This window comes from Cuculus canorus, chromosome 4 (assembly GCF_017976375.1).
Source record: "Cuculus canorus isolate bCucCan1 chromosome 4, bCucCan1.pri, whole genome shotgun sequence".
NCBI classification, from domain to species: domain Eukaryota; kingdom Metazoa; phylum Chordata; class Aves; order Cuculiformes; family Cuculidae; genus Cuculus; species Cuculus canorus.
This window is the reverse complement of record NC_071404.1, coordinates 62,012,149-62,033,608: the sequence shown is the minus strand read 5'-3', so window position 1 is coordinate 62,033,608 and position 21,460 is coordinate 62,012,149. Positions and strand designations below refer to the sequence as shown.

Sequence of the window (21,460 nt, the reverse complement as noted above, 5' to 3'; positions counted from 1 at the left end):
ACAGTCTGCCTTAGCTTTGGTTTCCTCCATAGCATCAATCACATGCTCACATATTTTCCTGTGAAAACTCCCCTTTGATGGGTGTCTGTACACCCTTTACATTCTTGCAGGTATTTTGAACTGAAGATAAGCATGGTAGTACCCATTTGCAGACCACTGCACAGGGGAAAGAATTCACAGTCAGCTGCACCTTGTCTGAACTGCCCTGCTGGCATTCAGCCCACCCTGCAGCTCTGCTGGACTCAGCCATCACTGTGTGCGGCGGGCAGGTAGAGATGCTATACCATATTCACATGTCACTGCTACCAACGGGGTTGGCTTGGGATGGCTCCCAAGGAGGTGATGTACTGCAGTTTGCTCCTGACTTGCTTTGCTAAAGGAAAAAACAATCAAAGTTGTCACTTGTCCTGGCCCTGCCCTCCCACCCAGCCCTCTGGCTTCCTCCAGCACGCAGGGAGAGGGTGGAGACTCCCTAGGGTGACGAGTGCGGGGAACCCGGCTCCCGGCTGGCTGCTGTTATGCAGCACACACAATGACACTCGTGAGACTGCCCTGCCCCACAAACCGAGCCAGCGCCGGGGTCATATAACTACGCACCACACTCTTCTCTTCCCTGGCCCTTCCTTCCATTCCACCGCCTCTGCCACCTCCTCAGCAGCCCTGCAGTGCTGACCAAGACCTGCTGCTGGTAAGTGAGTCGGTAGGAGCACTTCAGCTCTTCTATTGAGATAGATTTAATTCAGGTTAGTGGCTTGCTTCGTCGTCGGTGAATTGCTTACTCTGCCATCACTAAGGAACTAGATTCTGCAGCTGTTTAATAGCTAAGGAAAACACAGTGGGAACACTTTTTTTGACCAGCTTTTCAAGGAATTTCATTGAGAAAATTGACAAGAAATTGATGAAAATATATTTTATAAATGGACAAAAATTTCAAAGCTTAAATGAAAATGAGTTAAAGGGTGGAAAGTTAGACTGTTTTGCAGGAACTATCATACTCAAAGTTTGCCCATGCATGTTAATGCACTGCAGACAACATTTATGCAAATGCCTACACACAGAGCGCTGCTTAGTCGGTCCCCAATTAACACACAGGGCTCTTCTCATGGAAGGTAGGTTACAAATCCCTAGTAAATTGATTGGCAATTAACTTACAGATTGCCAGAATTGCATTATCCGTATTTACTCAAATGGTTTTAATTTCCTATGCATATTCCTGAGAACAAGGACTGTAGGGTACTGGGCTGGCACGACAAGGCTGTGCTGCCCTCTCTGCATGCTCACATCTGTTCCCTGGACAGTTTACACCTCTGTAAACACAGGCAATTAAAGAAGAAAAAAGGTACACTTACAACTTCTGTGCATTTATATCTATCTAAAGTCTAAAATGCTCATTTGTAGTACATACTGTACTACTTCAGCTAGCAGGTTCCAAGACTAAACTTTGACTCCATTAAAAATAAGAGAAATAATAGCACAATTAATTATGGTTTCTCTGGCAGGTTCAAGTATTCTGAAAAAAAGAAAATGGGCTATCTTTTTAAAAAAGTTTGAGGCAGCTTCCTTTACAAAACTTTGGTGAAATCTCCTTATGTCTCTAAAACTCTTCCTCCCTAAGTAATTTCCATGCTTATTCTCTGTAAACATGAAATACTTTGAATAACTGGCTAGATTTAAAAAAAAAAATAAACCAAAACAGACTTCTGAGTTTTGCTCCTCTAAATTTTACTACTACAATATCTACAGTACTCTTTTTTCTATTTCAACGTCAAATCTCTCTGCTACCAAAAGCTGTGCAAAAGGACCAGCAGGAATAAGTGTGGCAGCTTTTTAGATAGACAGTGTATCTTTAGGCATACAAATAGGTATACTGAAATTGCTTTAAAGACCTCAGGTTCAAGTAGGTTTAAGTCAATGGAAGTTTGTTGTACGTGTTGTTGGTGTTTTATTATTTTGTTTTGTTTAGTGTCCCTGTGTATGTAGGGAGAATTAGAATTTGTACATTAAAAGTCTGGGAAGAATACACAGGAAAGTGACGTACTGAGAGTTTAATTTTCTGTGTGTTATAAACAGCACACGACAAGGTTTCATGATAATTTTTAGGAATGTAGTTTTATTTTGCCATTTGTAGAAGGTTAAATCTCAAGATCCAGTGCTTTGCCTCCTGACCAAATTTTCTGAGACTAAATATCTCTGAAAAATACATTTTTCTATTAGGCTTGAACTGAAATGCTGAAATGAGTGGCAATAAAAATATTTTAGAAAAGATTCAGGAAAACAAATGAAAACAAAGAGTTCATGAATTTTATATTTAGCTGATGCAAAAATAATGTATTATATCCAGACCTGGTATGATGACGATATAAAACACTTTATCATTCTAACGAATATTTCTGAATACAGCAAGTAGTGCACATTGTCATTGAATCTCCTGCCATTTCTGATCTAAAGTCAATATTTGTAAGCCATTGGTCATGAACTTTAGAAACTTAATTTAAAGATTTTTTATTTGCATAGGCATTGATTTAATTATCTTTCATCGCGGTTATTTCTTTGTCCTGCATGTGTTCTAACTTTAAATATTCAATGGGTGTATGTCACATTAAATGCAGTAAGTGATTTTTTAAACAAAGACTAAAGTATTATTTAAAAAATCCATTCATAAAGAGCAATTGCAAACAGCTGACAATTATATCAGCTGTAAAGAAGCAATGCCTCTGTATTCCTATGGTGCGATTTATTGCTGGATCAGAAATGGAAAAGTTCATGTGTAAAATACCAAACTGTCCATCTCACTGCAAGTACTTAATGCACAATGAAAAAAGGGGGTCCAAAAAAGAAAAGCAAATCAAAAGCCTAACTCTAGCACATGGGCATTATTTCCACTGTTAAGACTTCATCTTCTCTCATCACACTGCTAGCTGAGATCCAAGTCTCCACTCTTGGAGATGAACATAGAGATATTGAACAGGACTGGATCCAGCACTGAGCCCTGGGAGACACCACTTCTGACCAGCCTCCAGCTGAAGTTAACTCCATTTACCACCACTCTCTGGGCCCAGCCATGCAACCAGTTTTCCACCCAGGAGCGTGTGCGCCTGTCCAGGCCAGAGGCAGACAGAAGTTTCAGACTTTCTGAAACGCAATGCTGTGAGAAACAGTGTCAAAGGCTTTACTTAAGTCCAGGAAGACTACATCCACAGCCCTTCCCTCATCCAGTAAGCGGGTCACCTTTGTCATAGAAGGTGATCAGGTTAGTTTGGCAGGACTTGCCTTTCATGAACCCGTGTTGACTGGGCCTGATCACCTGGTTCTCTCGCGTGTGCTTCATGATAGCACTCAAGATCACCTGTTCCGTGACCTTACCCAGCACTGAGGTCAGACCGACAGGCCTGTAGTTTCCTGGAATGAAACGAGCTATCTCCCCATCCTTATCTTGACCCAGAAGATTTTCAATCACATTTTCACCCCGTCTTGCTGAGGAGGGGGAGTGAGGGGGCAGCAGTGTGTACGTCTGGTGGCTAGCCCACATCAGCCCACCATGACAGACCATCAGGGTTCAGGGGGAGTCTTCTATCTCCCTAACACTGCTTGTGGTGTGAAGCAACACGGAAGACCCAGCTCCACATCAGTTCTATGTCATCTCAAGGTCTGGGCCCACAGGACCCAAACTTCCTATCTGAATGAGAAAGACCAAGATGGACGTCTGCAAGACCTACAGTAGATCCAGTGCCAGACACTGCACCTAACAGACAAACCTTTGCTCTCCATATCTAATCAACTCTTTCCCCTCTCCCCTGTTTTTTCATTCATAGAGGAAAAATGGCAGTAGGCCAGTCACACATAAGTATTCAGATGTCAGACTCGGAGACAAATGGCATCCCCAGCAGAAAGCAGTCCTCTCCAGACTTAGCTGGCAGGGGAGGAAGCGTACTAACTTTCCACAACATCTGCTACCGTGTGAAGATCAAGACTGGATTCCTGTGTTGTCAAAAAACAGCCGATAAAGAAGTTTTGAGAGATGTCAAGTATGTATTTAAACATTTCTTTAGACTACGTGTTTTTTATTTCTGTCCAGAGAGCCAAGTTCACTCCTGTCACTGAGCCATTAAGCACAATATACAGAATTTGATCAAGATTTAGGAAAAATGATATAATTATTATATGGTCGCTTTGTGTTTGCTATCAACTGTGCTTTTTAGAGCTGAGCCTGTACAACAGAAAGCTTGCACTTCTGAGTGCCATTTCCCCTGGGCCCAGGGAGAGACAGCCTTCCTGGCCACTATCAGCACAGGGGCACACAAGACAGCCATGACTGTTTTACACTACTTGGCAAGTCTCCCACTGTGCCATTGTGTTTAACTGAGATATCAACAAACTGTCCTCCGTGCTTGGACCTCATTCTCTCAGATCTCCTTTGAGTATGTTAATTTTAGGGTGTGTAACTTTAAATGTTTAAGACAGTACTATAAACCAGTGTTAGATTATCTTTGAAGAGATGTAACGTTTTCCCCTTTTTTTAAAATTTTTGTTGAGTTTTTTTGTTCACCATTGAAAACTGCTGTAGTAAAGAAATCACAGCGTCATGGCCTTTGTTCAGTAATCTATATATGGGCATAATGTTTGCCCATTCACTGTTCAATAATTAATCTGAGCAGCAAGTTCTCATACAACATGCCATTTCAAGTCAGCCGTGACTTGCAGCTCCCTAACTCCAATTTCTATCATAAATATTCACCCTTTGGTGTTGCTCTGTTGGTCCTGCTCTTCGCCCACGCAATTTCTTTTGCCACATGCAACTTCCACACCTCCTAAACATAAGCTCTTACAATCTTTCCTACTCTCCTCAAAAGCAGTACATTATGGTAACTCAATTGACTTATACTGGTTGTTTGCAACAATGTGAGAGGAAGACCCATCTTATGGCTTATTATACAAGACCAATATTTAACACTTATGCTTTTGCCTTTTAGAAAGTGCAACACATGCATTTATTTTTTTGCATATTATTTCTCTGTTAAAATCACATGTAATGTAGCATAATATATGTATATTGTGCATCCCTCTTAATCTGGAACCAGAAATCTCCACAATAAGAAACTGAAGGAAGAAAAAATACGTGTCAGAAAGAATAATACCAAGCTTCCTATGTTGTATGTTGTTAGACCATAAGAGCAGCAATACTGGGACAGACCCACAGACAGGTACTCAGGTCACTGCTACCTGGATTGCCGATAACCAATACCCGAGTGCAGTTCAAGATAAACCTGGTATCCTTAACATACAGACAGGCATTTGTGTGTGATTCTACTGTGCACCAAAGCTTGTTGAGTGCAGATTTTAAGAGCTAGTTAAGGGAAATAGCAGCTACACCTTCATGTGTTCCAGCAGCAAGAAAAAAATAAAGGCAGCACTATTTCCATAGGGTCTTTCCCCCAAATACTTAAAAGCCATTTATATCTGGCTTTTGAGTTTCATGTGGCCTAATATCAGATATAGAGAAACTATCAGCTGCATTTTCTTTAAGTAGAGACGAATCCCTATATTCTCTCTACAGGGAGCTGCTAAGAGAATAATACCCGTAGACTGAATGTGGTTAAAGCAAGTTTGTGCTTCACATCTGGAGATCCATGAGGGAAAAGCATGCTTACAGCGTTTGTTACATTTTACTTAAGTTCTTGTGTTGTCTTCATTATATGAAGATTAGTTCTTCTTGAATTAGGAGTAAAAATTAAGGTGGAATTTGATCATAAATATTGTTTGTGATAATTTCCTTAATTCTAAAATCAATCAGATGAAGAAGACAGTTCTACAGATCATTTACGCTAGCCTACCAGATGAAACTGTAAGACAGATAAAAATACCTAAACTAAGAGAGGGTAAATTTAGACTAGATATAAGGAAGATTTTATTTATTTTTTTTTTCCAAATGAAGGTGGTGAAACACTAACACAGGTTGCCCAGGGAGGTAGTGGAGGCCACATCCCTGGAGATGTTCAAGGTCAAGTTGGATGGGGCTATGAGCAACCTGATCTGGTTAAAGATGCCCCTGCTTCTGCAGGGGTTTTTGGGCTAGATGACCTGTGAAGGTGCCTTCCAACCGAAACCTACGATTCTATGATTCTGTCATTCTATCTATTTTGCAAAACCTATCTGTTTCGTCTTACAGTGGCATCATGAGACCAGGACTAAATGCAATTTTGGGACCCACTGGTAGTGGTAAATCTTCGTAAGTGCCCTTTTTGCTCTATACAGAAATTATACTAAGGAGAAAGTGAACTTGTACTCATTTAGCAGTACTGGACAATTTTTTCCGGAAAAGATTTTGTTTTAATTTGTTTTGTTTTCTGAGAAATATCTGAATTATAAAAAGACAAACATCTTACATGACAAGGATGTAATTAAATTTTAGTCCACGCTTTACTGATATTTTATCTTTTCATATCATTCTAGGTTAAGCTCATGTTATTGAATGAATGGACACAAATGCTCTATGAAATTGTGTAGATCTCATTTCCTTAGGAAATCAGGACAAAACAAACTTGTCCCTTGAAAGTTGCTGGGGGTTTTCTAAATAGCAGATGTTTAAATGGGATGGTCGTAAGTTGCTGTTCCGTGAACTGAGCTTACGGCTCAGAGGGTTTACCTCCTGCGTGCTCATCTGACAAAGTAGCAAACTTTTCTCCTAGTCTACTCGACATTTTGGCTGCAAGGAAGGATCCCCATGGGCTTTCTGGTGACATTTTGATCAATGGAGCTCCTCAGCCTGCCAACTTTAAATGCACCTCTGGATATGTAGTACAGGTAATTTTTATCACTCTATGGATTTCATTGCCCCCTTCCAACTGCTGTTAGAAGTTGCTGCAGTATTGCAAGCACCTTGTCTTGATCCAAGAATTGAGGCTGGTGCAGTAGCACTCACCACACTTCCACACTCACTAGGAATGAAACTGCTTTCAGTTTGAGTCTCTGTACTTAATGCTCTACAATCAATGGGAGCAGACACTTTGAATCATTTCCTTCCTTGTTCTCTGTTTTGGAGGAACTGCTGTAACCTACCAATATATATGGAGTGTTTTCCAAGTATATCTGGTAATATACAGTTTGTACCTCCACTTGCCCAGGGACAGTGTCACAGACTCCTGCTCTGAGAAAACCTTTGTCCTGCCAGGATGGGCTGAGGAGAAAGGCGTGTGAAGGGCAAAAGAAGGAAAACCACAACCTTCTTTCCATTTCTTTCCCCTCCACCCTACTCGTGCTCAGCAGTATGCGTATGATTGCAGTTTATCGAAGCCTAAAGAGGTGCCTGTGTGAAAAACAATAAAAGTACTGTCAGGATGTTACAGAAAGATAGTCTCTCAGAACACACATAACACTCTGACAGATGTCTTTCAGAAGAGATGAGCAGCTGATATCTGAAAAACCTACCCTTCTTTCTCCTTTGCTGAAACAATCTTGGAAAGCCTTAATGTGGACCCAGTCTCTCTTTTCTTTTCTTCTCCCTGCTCTAACCTGTGGTAGGCTGAGGCTGCATTAACAAATGCACAGTGATAACAACTGACCTCTAGCTGCTCCTCAGTTCCCTTTAGTCCTTCAGTATTGTACTCAGCACCTTCAAACAACCAAATAAGGTAAAAATACATAAGGGATAGTTTTGAATATGTTACTATTTATCTATTTTTATATCACGTATGATGTAGGATGTTGTATTGCTTATGAATAAAGGCAAATACAATTAAATCAACTGTCTGCTATGATAAGGGCATTGAAGACGCACCTGACCATATGTGCTGGCAGCTGCTACAGTCCCTTTGCATACAAGAACAACCTAAAACAGAGGTAGACGCAGTTCTCAGAGGGAAAGAAAGGAATTACTAGGTGATCATCAAGTATCTACCTTTTTTATTTTTTAACGAAGGATGATGTGGTGATGGGAACCCTGACCGTAAGAGAAAATTTGAAGTTCTCAGCAGCACTTCGTTTGCCAAAGTCAGTGAAGGAACAGGAAAAGAATGAACGAGTGAATCATATCATCAGGGAACTGGGTTTGACCAAAGTGGCCGATTCCAAGGTAAAGCATGGTGCTTAAATCATGAACAAATATTAAGTATTTTATTTAGTTAATCAAATGGCTCAGCATAGCAGATAAAAAAAAAGAAGTAAAATTAAATAGACTATTTCAGTAATACAATAATTAATGAAATTTCTGTATGGCAATCTGTACAGACCTTGCGCTGATACTGCCATACACTATTACATTGCAGGGAAGAGGAAAGGTAGTTTGTGACTGGAGAAAAAGAGAACACCTCAAGAAATACTAATGTTAAGAAATGGCCTATGTGTGAGGTAACATCTACATCTGTACCTGAGAGTAGAGTCAAAATTTCTTACAGCTCTTCCCAAATGCCCCTACATTGGTAGGATACTGTTCACCCAAGTGTTTGTTATCGGTGCAAAAGAGACAGGCTTCCTGTTTTGTGGCAGGTTGGCACCCAGTTCACTCGTGGGGTGTCTGGAGGAGAGCGGAAAAGGACCAATATTGGGATGGAGCTCATCACGGATCCTGCCATCTTGTTTCTGGATGAGCCAACTACGGGGCTCGATGCCAGTACTGCTAATGCTGTCCTGCTGCTACTGAAAAGGTGATGGAAACAGCTCCTTGATTCCACCGCTCGACTGTGCTACATTTCAGTTGTATTTGACTTAAATTACAGTTAGAATGATTAAATGGGAAAATTAGACATATAATTGTTTACCAGCAAACCCAGGCTGCAAAGGGGATAGGAAAAAGCCTGTACAAATCCTCTCACTCCAAAGCAGCTACTCACAGCAGAGCACAGAGTGGCTTGTACAGAGTGCCTGCACACCAGGGACTGCAATTTGCCCATGCCAGCTGTGTAGTTAGTTATGGATAGATAGATTTCATGTCTGTCTGGGCCAGAAAAGTTATAAAAATGTCTGTTGTATAGTCTGATAAGGTGATGGATTTTATTATGGATGGCAGCTAGCTGTTTTCTCATCACAAAATCTCAGGCTTTCCTTTGGGAAAACACACAAAAAGTACTCTATGCTTGCAAAGTTTACATCAATCTGCACTGACTACAAGCAAAGAGGACTCCAAAAGCCTCTCTCCAGAACTTTGTTCACATCGAAATCTTCCCAGAACCTTTTCCTCCAACAACATTCCTAGAGACAGGGAACTTTCTTTTCTCAAACAGGCACAATAAATAGGACCTAAATGTATTTTTTGGCTTCCTCCTTCCCTCTCTGGCGCACCAAGTTAATCAAACTTAAGCAAGGCTTAACTAAACTTGTAAATTCTCTTAGCTAAATGCTGAAATGACTTGCAAAGCTAACACCTCTGTTGTTCTTCACATTCAGGATGACAAAACAAGGAAAAACAATCATCTTTTCCATCCACCAGCCTCGGTACTCCATATTCCGACTGTTTGACAACCTGACACTGCTGGCTGCAGGGAGAGTGCTGTACCACGGGCCTGCTCAGCACGCCATCGAGCACTTCCAGTCTATTGGTGAGCACAACTCACGGCTGGGACAACTGCAGCAGCATCTTTAGTTTGCACTGACCTGAAAAACAATGCTAATGGTGCTTGATCAGAATTGGAAATAGTGTCAGTTAGCAAGCCCGGGATTTTAATAGGCTAAGCATTTCTATTAGTGTTTTACCTCTTGACCCATATGTGGGTTTGGATGGTAGGGTTGACCTCTATTTAACTGTTCCTGGGTGCATCTTAATTAGACAAAGCCCAGGCTAGGGTTTAGAAGGGCATATTACTGGTTGTCACCTTGCTTTCACTGTTACAGCTGTCTGGCAGAGCTTTTCATCTCTTGGATAGGCATGGACTTCTTGAAGCCTGCAGTGCTTCTTGTGCAATACGTGCTCAATACACTTGATGGCATGACTGTGTTCACAATGGTCATGCATAGCCTTCTGCCAGTCACACAACCACTGCTTAGGGCTTGTAATGCTGTCACCGTAGGCTACGAGTGTGAGCCATACAACAACCCTGCCGACTTTTTCCTGGACATCATTAATGGAGACTCCACTGCAGTAGCAATGAACAAGACTGATGACATTAACACAGGTATGAAACACAGAGCTGAGCGAAGTGTATTTTGCCAGAAAATGTCCAGCACAACACAGAAAAATCACTTATAGGTGTCAGACAACAAATAACGATGTCATACATGTGTACAGTTATTTGTATGTGTGAGAGAATTGTGTACTGTCGATCCATGTTGCTTTAAAGGTGAAAAAACCCCACAAACCACTGTTCCTAAATCCTTGTTGTTTATACAAGGAAAATAATTAGCATAACCTGAGATATGTACCAAGTTCACTCTACTATATAAAATCTTCGTATCTATGCAAGAATAGTTTGCCTCTCATAAATAGGCATTTAGTAATTTATCATTGCTCTCTGTTTGTTTATAAACTGCCTTGTATATTTTTGTGTCACACTCAAATTATCAAATGTTGAAGGTAAAAGAATATTTCCCTGTATTGATGTTATAGTGTTAGGGAATATAAGAAACTGGTTTTGTTCTCTCTCAACACAGAGAGTGTCTTTCGCCTTTGAAGCAAATCAACTGAAGTCCTGCAGAAGCAGAGACAACAAACCAGGACAATTATTTGGTTAGGGACATAACTTGGCGCAGTTATGACTTGTATTTTTTACATAATATGTATTTTTTACATAATATGTATGGTTTACCTGTTAGGAAATTCTGTTTTCTTTCCTCTGAGTAGGGTGGGAAAAGGGGTAGGCATAGGGGGCCAGTGTTCTCATGCTTCCCTGAAGTTGGGGTAAGGCAGAAAGTATCTCCAAACTAATGAATCAAATCTTACCCTTGCTCAGTAGGATTCTTTTTCATCCTGTCTCTTGCTACTCATGAATAACATACTCTCTTTTCACATGAATGGAAAGGGGAATGAAATAATGAACATGCTATGTGCCCAAACACAGTCTCACTATACCTTTACCAAAGAATCAACCAGCATTTTCAAAAAAGTCTGACTGCATTGAAGGTTTGACTAATATTATAGCTGGCAACAGATGTTGTTACTTGTCATTGGAATAGCACACGCTGGAGTACAAATGAGAAAAGAAGGAGCTCCAGCTGAAATATCTTTATGATACACTCAAAAGTCTGACTGAAGTAGACACATGCAGAGTTACCTGAAGTCTGAAAGGTCTAGGATTATCTCATTAGATCTGTAAAACAGATCATTTACAGAAACCTATGGGGGAAAAAATAACTTTTTGTTTAAAAGTCAGATTGCTGCCAGTTTGAAACTTCATCAGCAGACAAGGGTTTACCTAGTCAGTCTACTGTAAAGCGGTTGCCTCTAGGAGAGGTTGCACAGACAAACACAGGGGTTTGGTATTGTTTATACTGACTCTTTTGAAATGAGACTGAATGCAATGAATCACTGAAACTAAATATGCATATCATTTTTTCTGGCTCCTTATTAACTCTCCCGCCCCAATGTAACACTGCTGTCTTAACTCCTAAACAATCTTCCCATGCCTTACATAAAGAGTCATCTTTCCTTTTAATCTTTCCAGCAGAAAGCATTGAAGAACACAATGAATATGATAAAACCTTGGCTGAGAAGTTAGCAGAAAAATACTCCAACTCAGCCTACTACCAAGAAACAAAAGCAGTACTAGAGAATATTTCTGTGGGAAATAAAAAGAAATTGAGAGCAGTTTTCCGACAAATCACATATGCCAACTCCTTCCTTCATCAGCTGAAGTGGGTATCCAAGCGCACATTTAAAAATCTGGTAGGAAACCCTCAAGCTTCCATAGCTCAGGTAATGCTATTTCTACCTATCCCTTCATGGTATATGTTGAATTTATGCCACTCCTGTATTAGATAAGGCATTGGGATGGTTTTAGCTTTTGATATTTTGACTGCAGTAAGCATTTGAAAAAATATTGTTCGAGGTCTGGAAATGAGATTCATTAGAAGCTGTCCTGAATGCTCCCCAATGAGCAGCATGAGGTACTGTTCAGTAATTAGGTTTGGACTACTGGAAGACTTTGGAAGACAAGATATATTCCAGAAGGGTATTCTGCTGCTCCTGGCTAGGAGGAAATTATCTCCCAAGTAGTTTCAGACATTTGCTTAAAACATTCTTTAAGCTCAGCTCTCATTGTCCAGGCTTGGCACTGTGGGGTCTGGCCTCCAATCTTCTCCCGATGCCCAGAAAGTTATCAAACTACACTTGCACACTTAATTAAAATTCACGCAATGAAGCGCTGGCAGTAGGCTTAAGTGTAAAACTATTTTCATGGTCTCATAATGTGTCATTTGGTCATTCAATTGTTCATAATGGCAATAGGGTCTTCTGGAGAAGATGTGACGAAGATGACAACAGGGTCTTAACACCTGCTAGAGGAGATGAGCATGTTTAACATGACTGGCTCTAATAGGGCTGCTTTTTCAGAAGAATCAACACCAAAATTGTTGATTTTTTTGAAACTGCACATTGTGCGCCCTCCCCCCCTGCCCCCGCAAAAAAAAAGAAGGCCGCAAAAAAAAAGAAGGCCTGGTTGACCTCTGCAGAATGACTAGTCCTCAGGAATCCCCTAATTCACGAGCCAAACTTTGCAGTCTCAGCACCAGCAAAACTCTCACTGCAATTTCTCAGCCATTCTAGAGAAACCAATAGAAAAACTGGTTTTGAGCCAGGGGTATAGATTATCTTCATCATGGTTTGCATAATGATGAACAAATGGCCAGTGTGGAGGGGAAATGAGTCCAGAATCCGAGGTTAAAAGGCTTTCAGTACATGTGTGTGTGTGTATGTTGATACTATGGAGATCCTTAATAATTGCTTTGTAAAAGATTGACCTTGTGACAACAATTAGATTCTCAAGGATCTTGTAATACCCCAAGGTTAATGGTCCTGACTTGTTTCTCACAATCTTTCCTATCTCCCCACCCTCATTAGGGATGGATTTTACAAACATTCTTTGAGTGGTACATGGTTCATTAGGCCTTTTTTTCATTAATCTGCTCCAAATTGGTCTTGATATGATCCTTGCTTTCCACTACAGTTGGCTTATGAGATGAATTATCCCTGACATTTGCTCCTTTTAGCAGGATCTTAGCGATACGGTACCATAGATCAAAGGGTTTATGGTATTACGATTCACGCATTGCTCAAACTCAAAAATGACAGAACTGCCTGATACTATCAGTTTTGCTGAGATTTTTGTCATTTGCATTTAGCATCCAAAAAGTTTCATGTACACACTTCAGTCTTTAAATTACATGCTTGAGGCAGCTGATATCTTTGCTATTTAAATTGTGATACAGATGGCAAATATCAATACATCTGTAGCCCAATTGTAGTATCTTACTCATGATAAAACAATCCTGTTAATAAGATGTGATAGAGTCCAGCGATTACACATGGAGTGTGAAAATAAACCACAGTCGGCTTTGAATTATTGCTTGCCAAGCTCAGAGTACCTTGAGACAGCTCCAGAGAAAACCCTGTGGAAGCACTGCACTGAAGAGCCATGGCCATCGCTAGAGTGCAAGTTACCATTGTTGCTGGCAGTGGATGAGGATTCACCAGCTGTTCCAAAGAGGAGGAATGGTGGAGAGTATCAGCAGGGAGAGTGGAACAATGTTGCAAAAGAGCACCCATTGACTTGATCACAACATCGAAGAGTGGCTGAAACAATGTGGGATACTGATGTTCCTCTGGGGAAAGGTTTTATTCCTTCTTTCTCATCTGACTTACCAAGCCCCTGCTGCCATCTTCCTCCCATCACTGGTGCTAACACCTTCAAAGCACTCTCAGAGCACTTCCTCAGGTCATAGATCTGGCACAGCAGGAAGGAAGGGGAAAGCTGTGGTATGTGGTGGCCAGCACCACCACAGAAGAGTGAGCAGCAGCTGAATCTCCTGCACTGTCCCTCCTTTCTTGCCTTCCACCTGAAGGCAGGTGGTACTGGGGAGATGCTACATCTCACAGATACCTCTCGAAGGATACTGTGGTGCAAGACTGAAGTTCCATTGAGCTACACATTGCTAACTGCCCTGTCAACTCCCTTCCCAGCTCAGATAGCTTTTCCCCTTGTTATTCTTTCTGAAAATGCTTCCTGTCAATCTACGCTCATCCACTACAGATCTCTAAAAAAATCCTATTGGATCTTAGAAAGCAATGAGAATAATACTTTCCCTCTTCATTTTTTACATTTAGATATGTGTTACGGCTTTCCTGGGACTGATTGTAGGTGCCATCTTCTTTGGACTTAAGGAGGACCTTGCTGGAATACAGAACAGGTTAGTCAGCTTAGGTACTAGGTATCTCAAAGTTTGATCATCGTGGTGATAATAAATAGCTCAGAGGCTGAGAAGGAATCTGCAAGCTCTTAGTGAAATATATCTACCACTTTAAAGCAAATGCTTCCCTTCATATCAGTAGATAAGCGCACATTAGTGACTTCAAGGTTCTTCTGCTTTTAGGAAGGTCCCTGCAGAATTGAGGCGGGGATGCAGTTCTGCCCTGCCATGTAATACGGACAAGCAGTCCAAATGAATTGAGTAGCGCTGCTTCTATAGGATTACTTTTTTCAGTCAGGTTGCTGAAAACTCTTGTTGCAGACATCATATTAAAAAGGTTTAATTTGGCATGGCAGCATTTTAACATCTTTTCTGCAAATATTCCTCCAAGATAAAAAGACTAAAGATTAAAATATATAGACTTGGCTACATAAACCTGAGTAGCTAAAGCTTTGATCTTGCAAATGCTTCTATATGCACACTTGAGTTTACCAGCAGTAAGCCAGAAGGTGCATCTAAACCCAAATTTTAAAGTTATTCTAGTCTATGTATCATTTTGATAGCTGTATGTACATGTCCTTACAAACAGGTCTGCACCTAAGAAAGCTCTGGCTTCTTAGTCTTTAAATTCTTCATAGCATTTACTTTAAATTGGATAGGAAAGTGTGAAAGCAAAGCCTTAATTTTAGCAGAAAAGGTGAAAACAGTTTATCACATTGCTTATTCAGTTCCTCACAGTTTGTGTCAGTGCCTCACAAATGGAGAAGTGTCAGGAAAATTACACCAAAAATGAATAAGGAAAATCAGTTCATTTTCTGTCCTCTGTGTCAGAGAACACAAACTATCCTTGCATGTGAGTAACAAATACTGCCTGTACCACATCTGCTCTAGGCTTTTTACAGACTCAGACTTGTAGCTAAGCCTTTTCCTGTGGAATTAGGGATGGGAGGTCACCTACTGTCAAGCTCCAGGCACTATTGTTGAGTTTGTGGATGCTGTAGTGGAAACACTCCATTTACACCACATTTTTAATAATATAGCTTGCTGTTTTGCTTTTTGTAGAGTGGGTGCAATGTTCTTCCTGACCACCAACCAGTGTTTCAGCAGCATCTCAGCTATTGAACTCTTTGTTGTAGAAAAAAAGATATTTATGTAAGTAAAACTCACGAAAATTTTAACAGGGGCTGCTGTTAGAGAGTTAGTTTGTTTGCTCATCTTTCTGCTGTAGCTAAATGTCAGCTGAGTATGCCCAGTGCAGAGCTTTCTTTTTCACTCTTAGGGCTCATTGCAAACTTACTCTCTTAGGCTGTTAGTGAGTTGTCTGCAAATCCCCCAAATGGTACCTATGTTTGCAAATGGCTCAGAGTTTAAAATTATTAACATATATAGGAAAAAAATCCTCCTGAATACTCTATTTAAGTATTAATAAATAAGTTTGTGACTTGCAAGTGAGGATAGTAAATACTGCCTAACTAACCGGATTCTTTAAAGCTACACAGATTACACTGTACAGAAAAGGACAATTATTTAAGCCTCACCCTCTCTGTTTTGATGACATGACACATACATTCACTAAAAATTGTGTGTGCTAGTATCCATAGTCATTTGCCTAAGAAAATGCCAGCATTACTGTAGTGTATGGCTTAATGGACTTCTGCATTACAGTCTAACCTGAAAGAATTCTTTTTATCCCATTTGCCTCCAGATCGTACTGTTTTTTAGTGATTATATTTGTGAATACTGTATATATATATATATATATATATATATATATATATATCTCTGTGTTCCAGGCATGAATATATCAGTGGGTATTACAGAACATCTGCATATTTCATCTCAAAGCTAATGGCTGATTTAATACCTATGAGGACCTTACCAAGCATCATCTTCACTTGTATAATTTACTTCATGTTAGGCAAGTATAGTCTCCTCAGCTCCATTACAATTCCCTCAATAAATCAACAAGGCACTCCCATTTTTGACATGTGCATGTATACATGTGTTTTTGTATATGCTAAAGCACTACATTGGCATGACACTGATTACTGCACTTGCTTTTAGAACACCATGCTCTTTACGGGAAAAACACAGTTTCAAAGGTTTAAACATTTATGTCAGAATCTGTGACATGTCTCCCCTCCACTGTCCCTACAAGGAAGCATGTCATAACCATTACTATATAGGTTTGATTTATTCCTTTTCATCTGTGGCTATCTTAGCTTCGATGACTTTTATAAGATGCTATTCCCATCCATGCAAGAACACCTTTCAAAGGAAAAGGGTTTCTTTAAGAACTTAATATTGTTTGAATTAATATCAGCTCTTCGGTGAAATGCCTTCTGGTTAGTCAGCAGACTTTGAAAATTGCTGGCACCAACTTCTAAAATGCTAGAACACCTTCAAGCATCATCCTCAAAATATGTCCGAAACAGACCATTTTCCTAGGGGTCAGGTTTCCGAACACATCCTTTTCATGTGTCCCAAAACCTTGAAAGCACATAAAAAATTTAAAATAGTCACAGTTCCCTTTGGTCTGAGTTTTTTTTCCCTTATGGAATAGGAAGCAAGGTTGTGCCAGCAAGAGACTCCCAGAGTGTGGAACTGGGGTGAGATAGATCATGCTACCAAATCCATAGCCACCCAGAGGCTACGAGGTCCATTAGGACAACTCTGTAGTGGAAACAAGTGAAATGCTGTACAACTGCTGCTCATTGAGGTGTACCGGAAATTTCTCTTTAGACAGACAGCTTGAAGCCACAGTGAAGCCTTCGGTCTGGACTGCGTGGAGTACAGTACTGATACTTCTATTCGTTTTTCTGCAAATTATTTCCAGTATTACTCAATTCCAGTATTACAGTCATACTCCTTATTGATCCTGCCTTCTGCTGACAAGGCATACACATATGGGCTATCACAAGCCCCACTGCAGTCTTGGGTCTCAATGACGCAGCCTATGCTGTCAGACAAAATGTATTCCGTAGGCAGGATGCGCTGTGTTCAGTCTGTGGTAGAGGTTTTGGCAGGATCATACTGAAACCTCTCTTGCTCTGATCTTTAAGGTCTGAAACCAACAGCACAAGCCTTCTTTACAATGATGTTTACCCTTATGATGGTGTCCTACACAGCCACTTCTATGGCATTAGCCATTGCAGCAGGACAGAGTGTGGTCGCTGTAGCAAACCTGCTCATGACTATCGCATTTGTTTTTATGATTGTGAGTAGCATTATTCACTTTTCTGGACTAAATCCTTAAATCCTAGAAACGCTGAAATCACAAAACCCTAGCAGCGGAGTGTTTAGCTAAATTCTGCAAAAATGAGAGGTCAAAAATGAGGTCAAGCATGTCAAATATCCTGATTTGAATATTCTGATACTGGGGGGTCAAATGTTCTGACTTGTCCTTTTAAATAACAAGAACCTACAGGTCTTGGGGGCTGGGTGAGAGAGAGTGTAGTTCTTCTACCCTTTCTCCGTGACTCTGGCAGCCAACATATTGCCTGGAAAGCAGAAAAGCGGCATAGAGCTACATTTTGTTCACTCTCCTTTGAGAAAGACAGGTTTGGCTAGCTGAGAATTTGACCCGCAGACTCCTGCTCTCTAAGACCATTACTGTAGTTGCCCTCCTTGGCTGGAGAGTCAACCATTTGACATGTTAGAACCAGACTACACACAAACAACTGTACTTCGAAGGCAGGCAACATAAACAATGAGGCAGTGCTGAACCAACAGCCAAAACCCAGGTTGCCTCAGACTCAAGGCACACCATCAAAACTGAGTGCAGACTTCCCGCAGGTCTACGCACTTCAGTAACAGCAGACAGTTCAAGTGAACTGATAAGGGACCTTCATGCAGGAAACATCCAGGTCTAATGCATGGGTGGAAGCATTCCTCATTACTCATGTTAGAAGGACCACACAGGGTTATGGCTCAAAGCTGGGTAACAGATATGATTCCTTCCCCCTCCCATTCTTCCACTGGAAGAGTTTCTTCCTCTAGAAATGCCCTCCTCCTTGTTTTTAATCTGAAGAAGCTGAGTCAAGACCTAGAGAACCCATGCTAACAGCACTTAAACTGTAATTTGGTTTTGTTGTTGTTGGGTTTTTTTTGTTCTTTGCCTCTAGATTTTCTCTGGGTTGCTGGTCAATCTCACAAGCATCATGTCCTGGCTTTCCTGGCTCAAATACTTCAGCATCCCTCAATATGGAATGACAGTAAGTGCTGTATTTTCCTTTGTACAAACTTAGAAAAGATTTGCTAGAAAGGAATATCTTTACCCATGATAAAGAAAACTCCAGACTGTATGGGTTAATGAGCAAAAGGTACACTAACTAAATACAGCTACCTCAGAACACAGTGCAATATCTTGAAACAAGAAAGGCTTCTCATCAACCAGCATCCACTGCTGCTTAGAAAAGCTAACTTCTGTTAACTCAGGAAAGTTAACTTCATGTTAACCTCACGAGACAGACACTAAACAACTATACTTACTGGAATACAACTTGATAAAAATGATACAAAGAATAATGATATCCCTAAAAAATTGTTCTTCTCTTTGCTGTTAATCAAACAAAAACTTGTCAAGGTAAAACTTTTCATGAATTTTTTTTTCTATAATGTAAGCCAGGGTGAAGTTTTACAGAGAAATCTGGTCTTTAAAGTACGTGTGCAGAAATAACCTGGGGGAGGTGTTAAAAGCCTGGTGATGCACGTGCTTTACGGGGTTTGGATTGCATACACTCCTCTCTCAAAAGAAAAGGAAGATTGCTGCACAGTTAAAAAACTGGGGATTTGGCCAACAAAATAAATAGCGATATCATCATGTTTTTAGGATATATTTGAATTTAATTACATCTCATCTTGTTAACGTATCTTTTCTTTACCTACTAATTTCTGCTGTCATTGTTTTTTCATTTAAAAGGCATTAGAAATCAATGAATTGACTGGTCTAAACTTTTGCAATAGCGATAACAACACAAATTCACTCAGCAAAGAGAACTGTCGACAGATGAGCCAGGTGTAAGTATTTTGGTACATTGAAATCAATTCTGTCACCAGTGTTAGTCTGTGAGCTACTCACTGGTCACCAGCAGAATTTGTGAGGTTTTATATGGAAAATTAAGCTTTAGCTGGGTTATTGCATTCTGTCTGCAGAGAACATTCCGCTTATTGTCATATCGAGTACCTGAAGGGGGCTACAAGAAAGCTGGGGAGGGACTGTTTACAAAGGCTTGTAGTGAAAGGACTAGGGGCAACGGGTATAAACTGGAGAGGGGCAGATTTAGACTAGACATAAGGAGAATTTCTTTACAATGAGAGTGGTGAGGCACTGGCACAGGTTGCCCAGGGATGTTGCGGCCGCCCCATCTCTGGAGGTTGGATGGGGCCTTGGGCAGCCTGATCCAGTGGGAGGCATCTTTGCCCATGGCCGGGGGGTTGGAACTAGGTGATCTTTAAGGTCCCTTCCAACCCAAACTATCCTATGATTCTATGATATTTAGTGTTTATAACACTAAAAATATGTGGCATTATGCTTCTGACTTTTCTTTAAACTACATTCCCTGAAACGCATGCACACATGCTACAAACATACAGCCTTGTAAAATCAGTTTCAGTGTTCTACAGGAAACTGATTGTCACTTCAGGGAAAATAAATTGACAAACAGAAATTATAAATACAATAGTAATGCATAGCTGGTGTCTGTGTGGACTGCTATAGATGTGAAATCACACCTTAGCTTCTGGGGAATCTTCCTTCATAGTCCAAACTAGCTAAGCTTATAAATGTGTTTGCATTTATTCATAGGATTTGCACTGGAGATGATTATCTGAAAAGTCAAGGCATTGATGCGAGTAGCTGGGGCCTGTGGCAGAACCACCTGGCTCTTGCATGCATGACAGTAATATTCCTTACCATCGCATATCTGAAACTGCACTTCATGAAGAAGTTCTCTTAAAACCAGAATGAAAAAAGCAATTCCCATTGTTCAGAAGTCTGATAAACTGACTGCACAGCTGATTGTTGTTCGAGACCTGCCTTGTACTTGTCAACACTGTAAATGCCAAATCAACAATGTGAATGCCATCCTTCTATATTAACTACTTAGCATTAATTTACTCTACTGTAATGTCTAGCATGCCTCAGTTCTCTTTGCCATAAAACGTACACAACTATTCATTTCTCCAAGAGACTATTCATTCTTTATGTTCTAGCTATGAATTTGTTAAACAATGAAAATAATATTTAATGGCTTAACCTTAAAAAAATAATTAAAAAAATAAATGGTTCCATATTTCAATTAGACTGCATTAAAATGAATGGAGTCATTCCATGCTGATGTGCACTGAGACATCAGCAAACAAGCTTACCATGATAAAAACTCTGTATATGAGTTTCCATATATCAGTATCAATATACCAGTATACATCTAATACGTCTATATATGGATTTTTTTTTTTAATATATGGAATTTTTGTCCTATCTCCCACCTCGTAATTCTGTGGAAAGGATTTGATTTAGGCTTAAACAGCACATCATTTTGGACACCCTCACTGGGACAGATACATCATGGAACTGTTGTTTATTTACTTTTTCTTCAAAGTGTCTTTTCTGTTGCAGTTTGGGAGAAGAGTCACAGTATCACCTTGTTCTGTGACATGTGCCCCTACTCATCTTTCTTTCCACTTTGTAGGATTTAGCCAATCTCTGTTTTTACCTGCTTCATTTATGTCATTATAGTTTGTAAATAATATACAATATTTTTTAATAAAGTGATTGCAAGTATTTCTGGAAGGGAAAAAAACTCTGAGACAAAGCAGTATTTTCTACAAGTCTTTCTTGGATGAATATTTATAACGTTATTTTAGCAATTAAATCATCAACGGGATCAAATTTTATTTAGGTACTTGCCAGGAGAAGAATTTATCCTCAAGAAATATATCCTACTCTTTTACTCAGATTTTGCAGAAGCATTTAAAGTCAATGGCACTATAGTTAATAAAAGCTACTTAAACATGGAAAAAGTCATCAGGATTTGTACTGACATGCTTCATACTATTCATATTTGCAAGCATGCGAGTTATTAGTTGTTCATAGCACATTTGTCACACAAAGGAGGGGGCAAGGATAAAT

General features: G+C 40.1%; 1 protein-coding gene across 3 annotated transcripts; it reads left to right on the top strand.

Moving 5' to 3' along the window:
• The first annotated feature begins 471 nt into the window (after nucleotides 1–471).
• On the top strand, nucleotides 472–21,302 carry ABCG2 (ATP binding cassette subfamily G member 2 (Junior blood group)). Of its 3 annotated transcripts, none has more exons than XM_009559527.2 (16): nucleotides 472–688; nucleotides 3,813–4,025; nucleotides 6,167–6,226; nucleotides 6,687–6,801; nucleotides 7,916–8,068; nucleotides 8,482–8,639; nucleotides 9,379–9,530; nucleotides 9,999–10,103; nucleotides 11,592–11,839; nucleotides 14,246–14,328; nucleotides 15,391–15,480; nucleotides 16,122–16,246; nucleotides 17,391–17,545; nucleotides 18,453–18,542; nucleotides 19,250–19,347; nucleotides 20,135–21,301. In XM_009559527.2, exons 2-16 carry the CDS (start codon nucleotides 3,820–3,822, stop codon nucleotides 20,283–20,285), a joined length of 1,989 nt encoding a protein of 662 aa, XP_009557822.1. In that variant the 5' UTR covers nucleotides 472–688; nucleotides 3,813–3,819; the 3' UTR covers nucleotides 20,286–21,301. The 3 variants fall into 3 exon arrangements, with proteins under 3 accessions (XP_009557822.1, XP_053920598.1, XP_053920599.1); XM_054064623.1 differs by having other exon boundaries at nucleotides 11,589–11,839; XM_054064624.1 differs by lacking the exon at nucleotides 9,999–10,103 and having other exon boundaries at nucleotides 11,589–11,839; nucleotides 20,135–21,302.
• The last annotated feature ends 158 nt before the right edge of the window (nucleotides 21,303–21,460 follow it).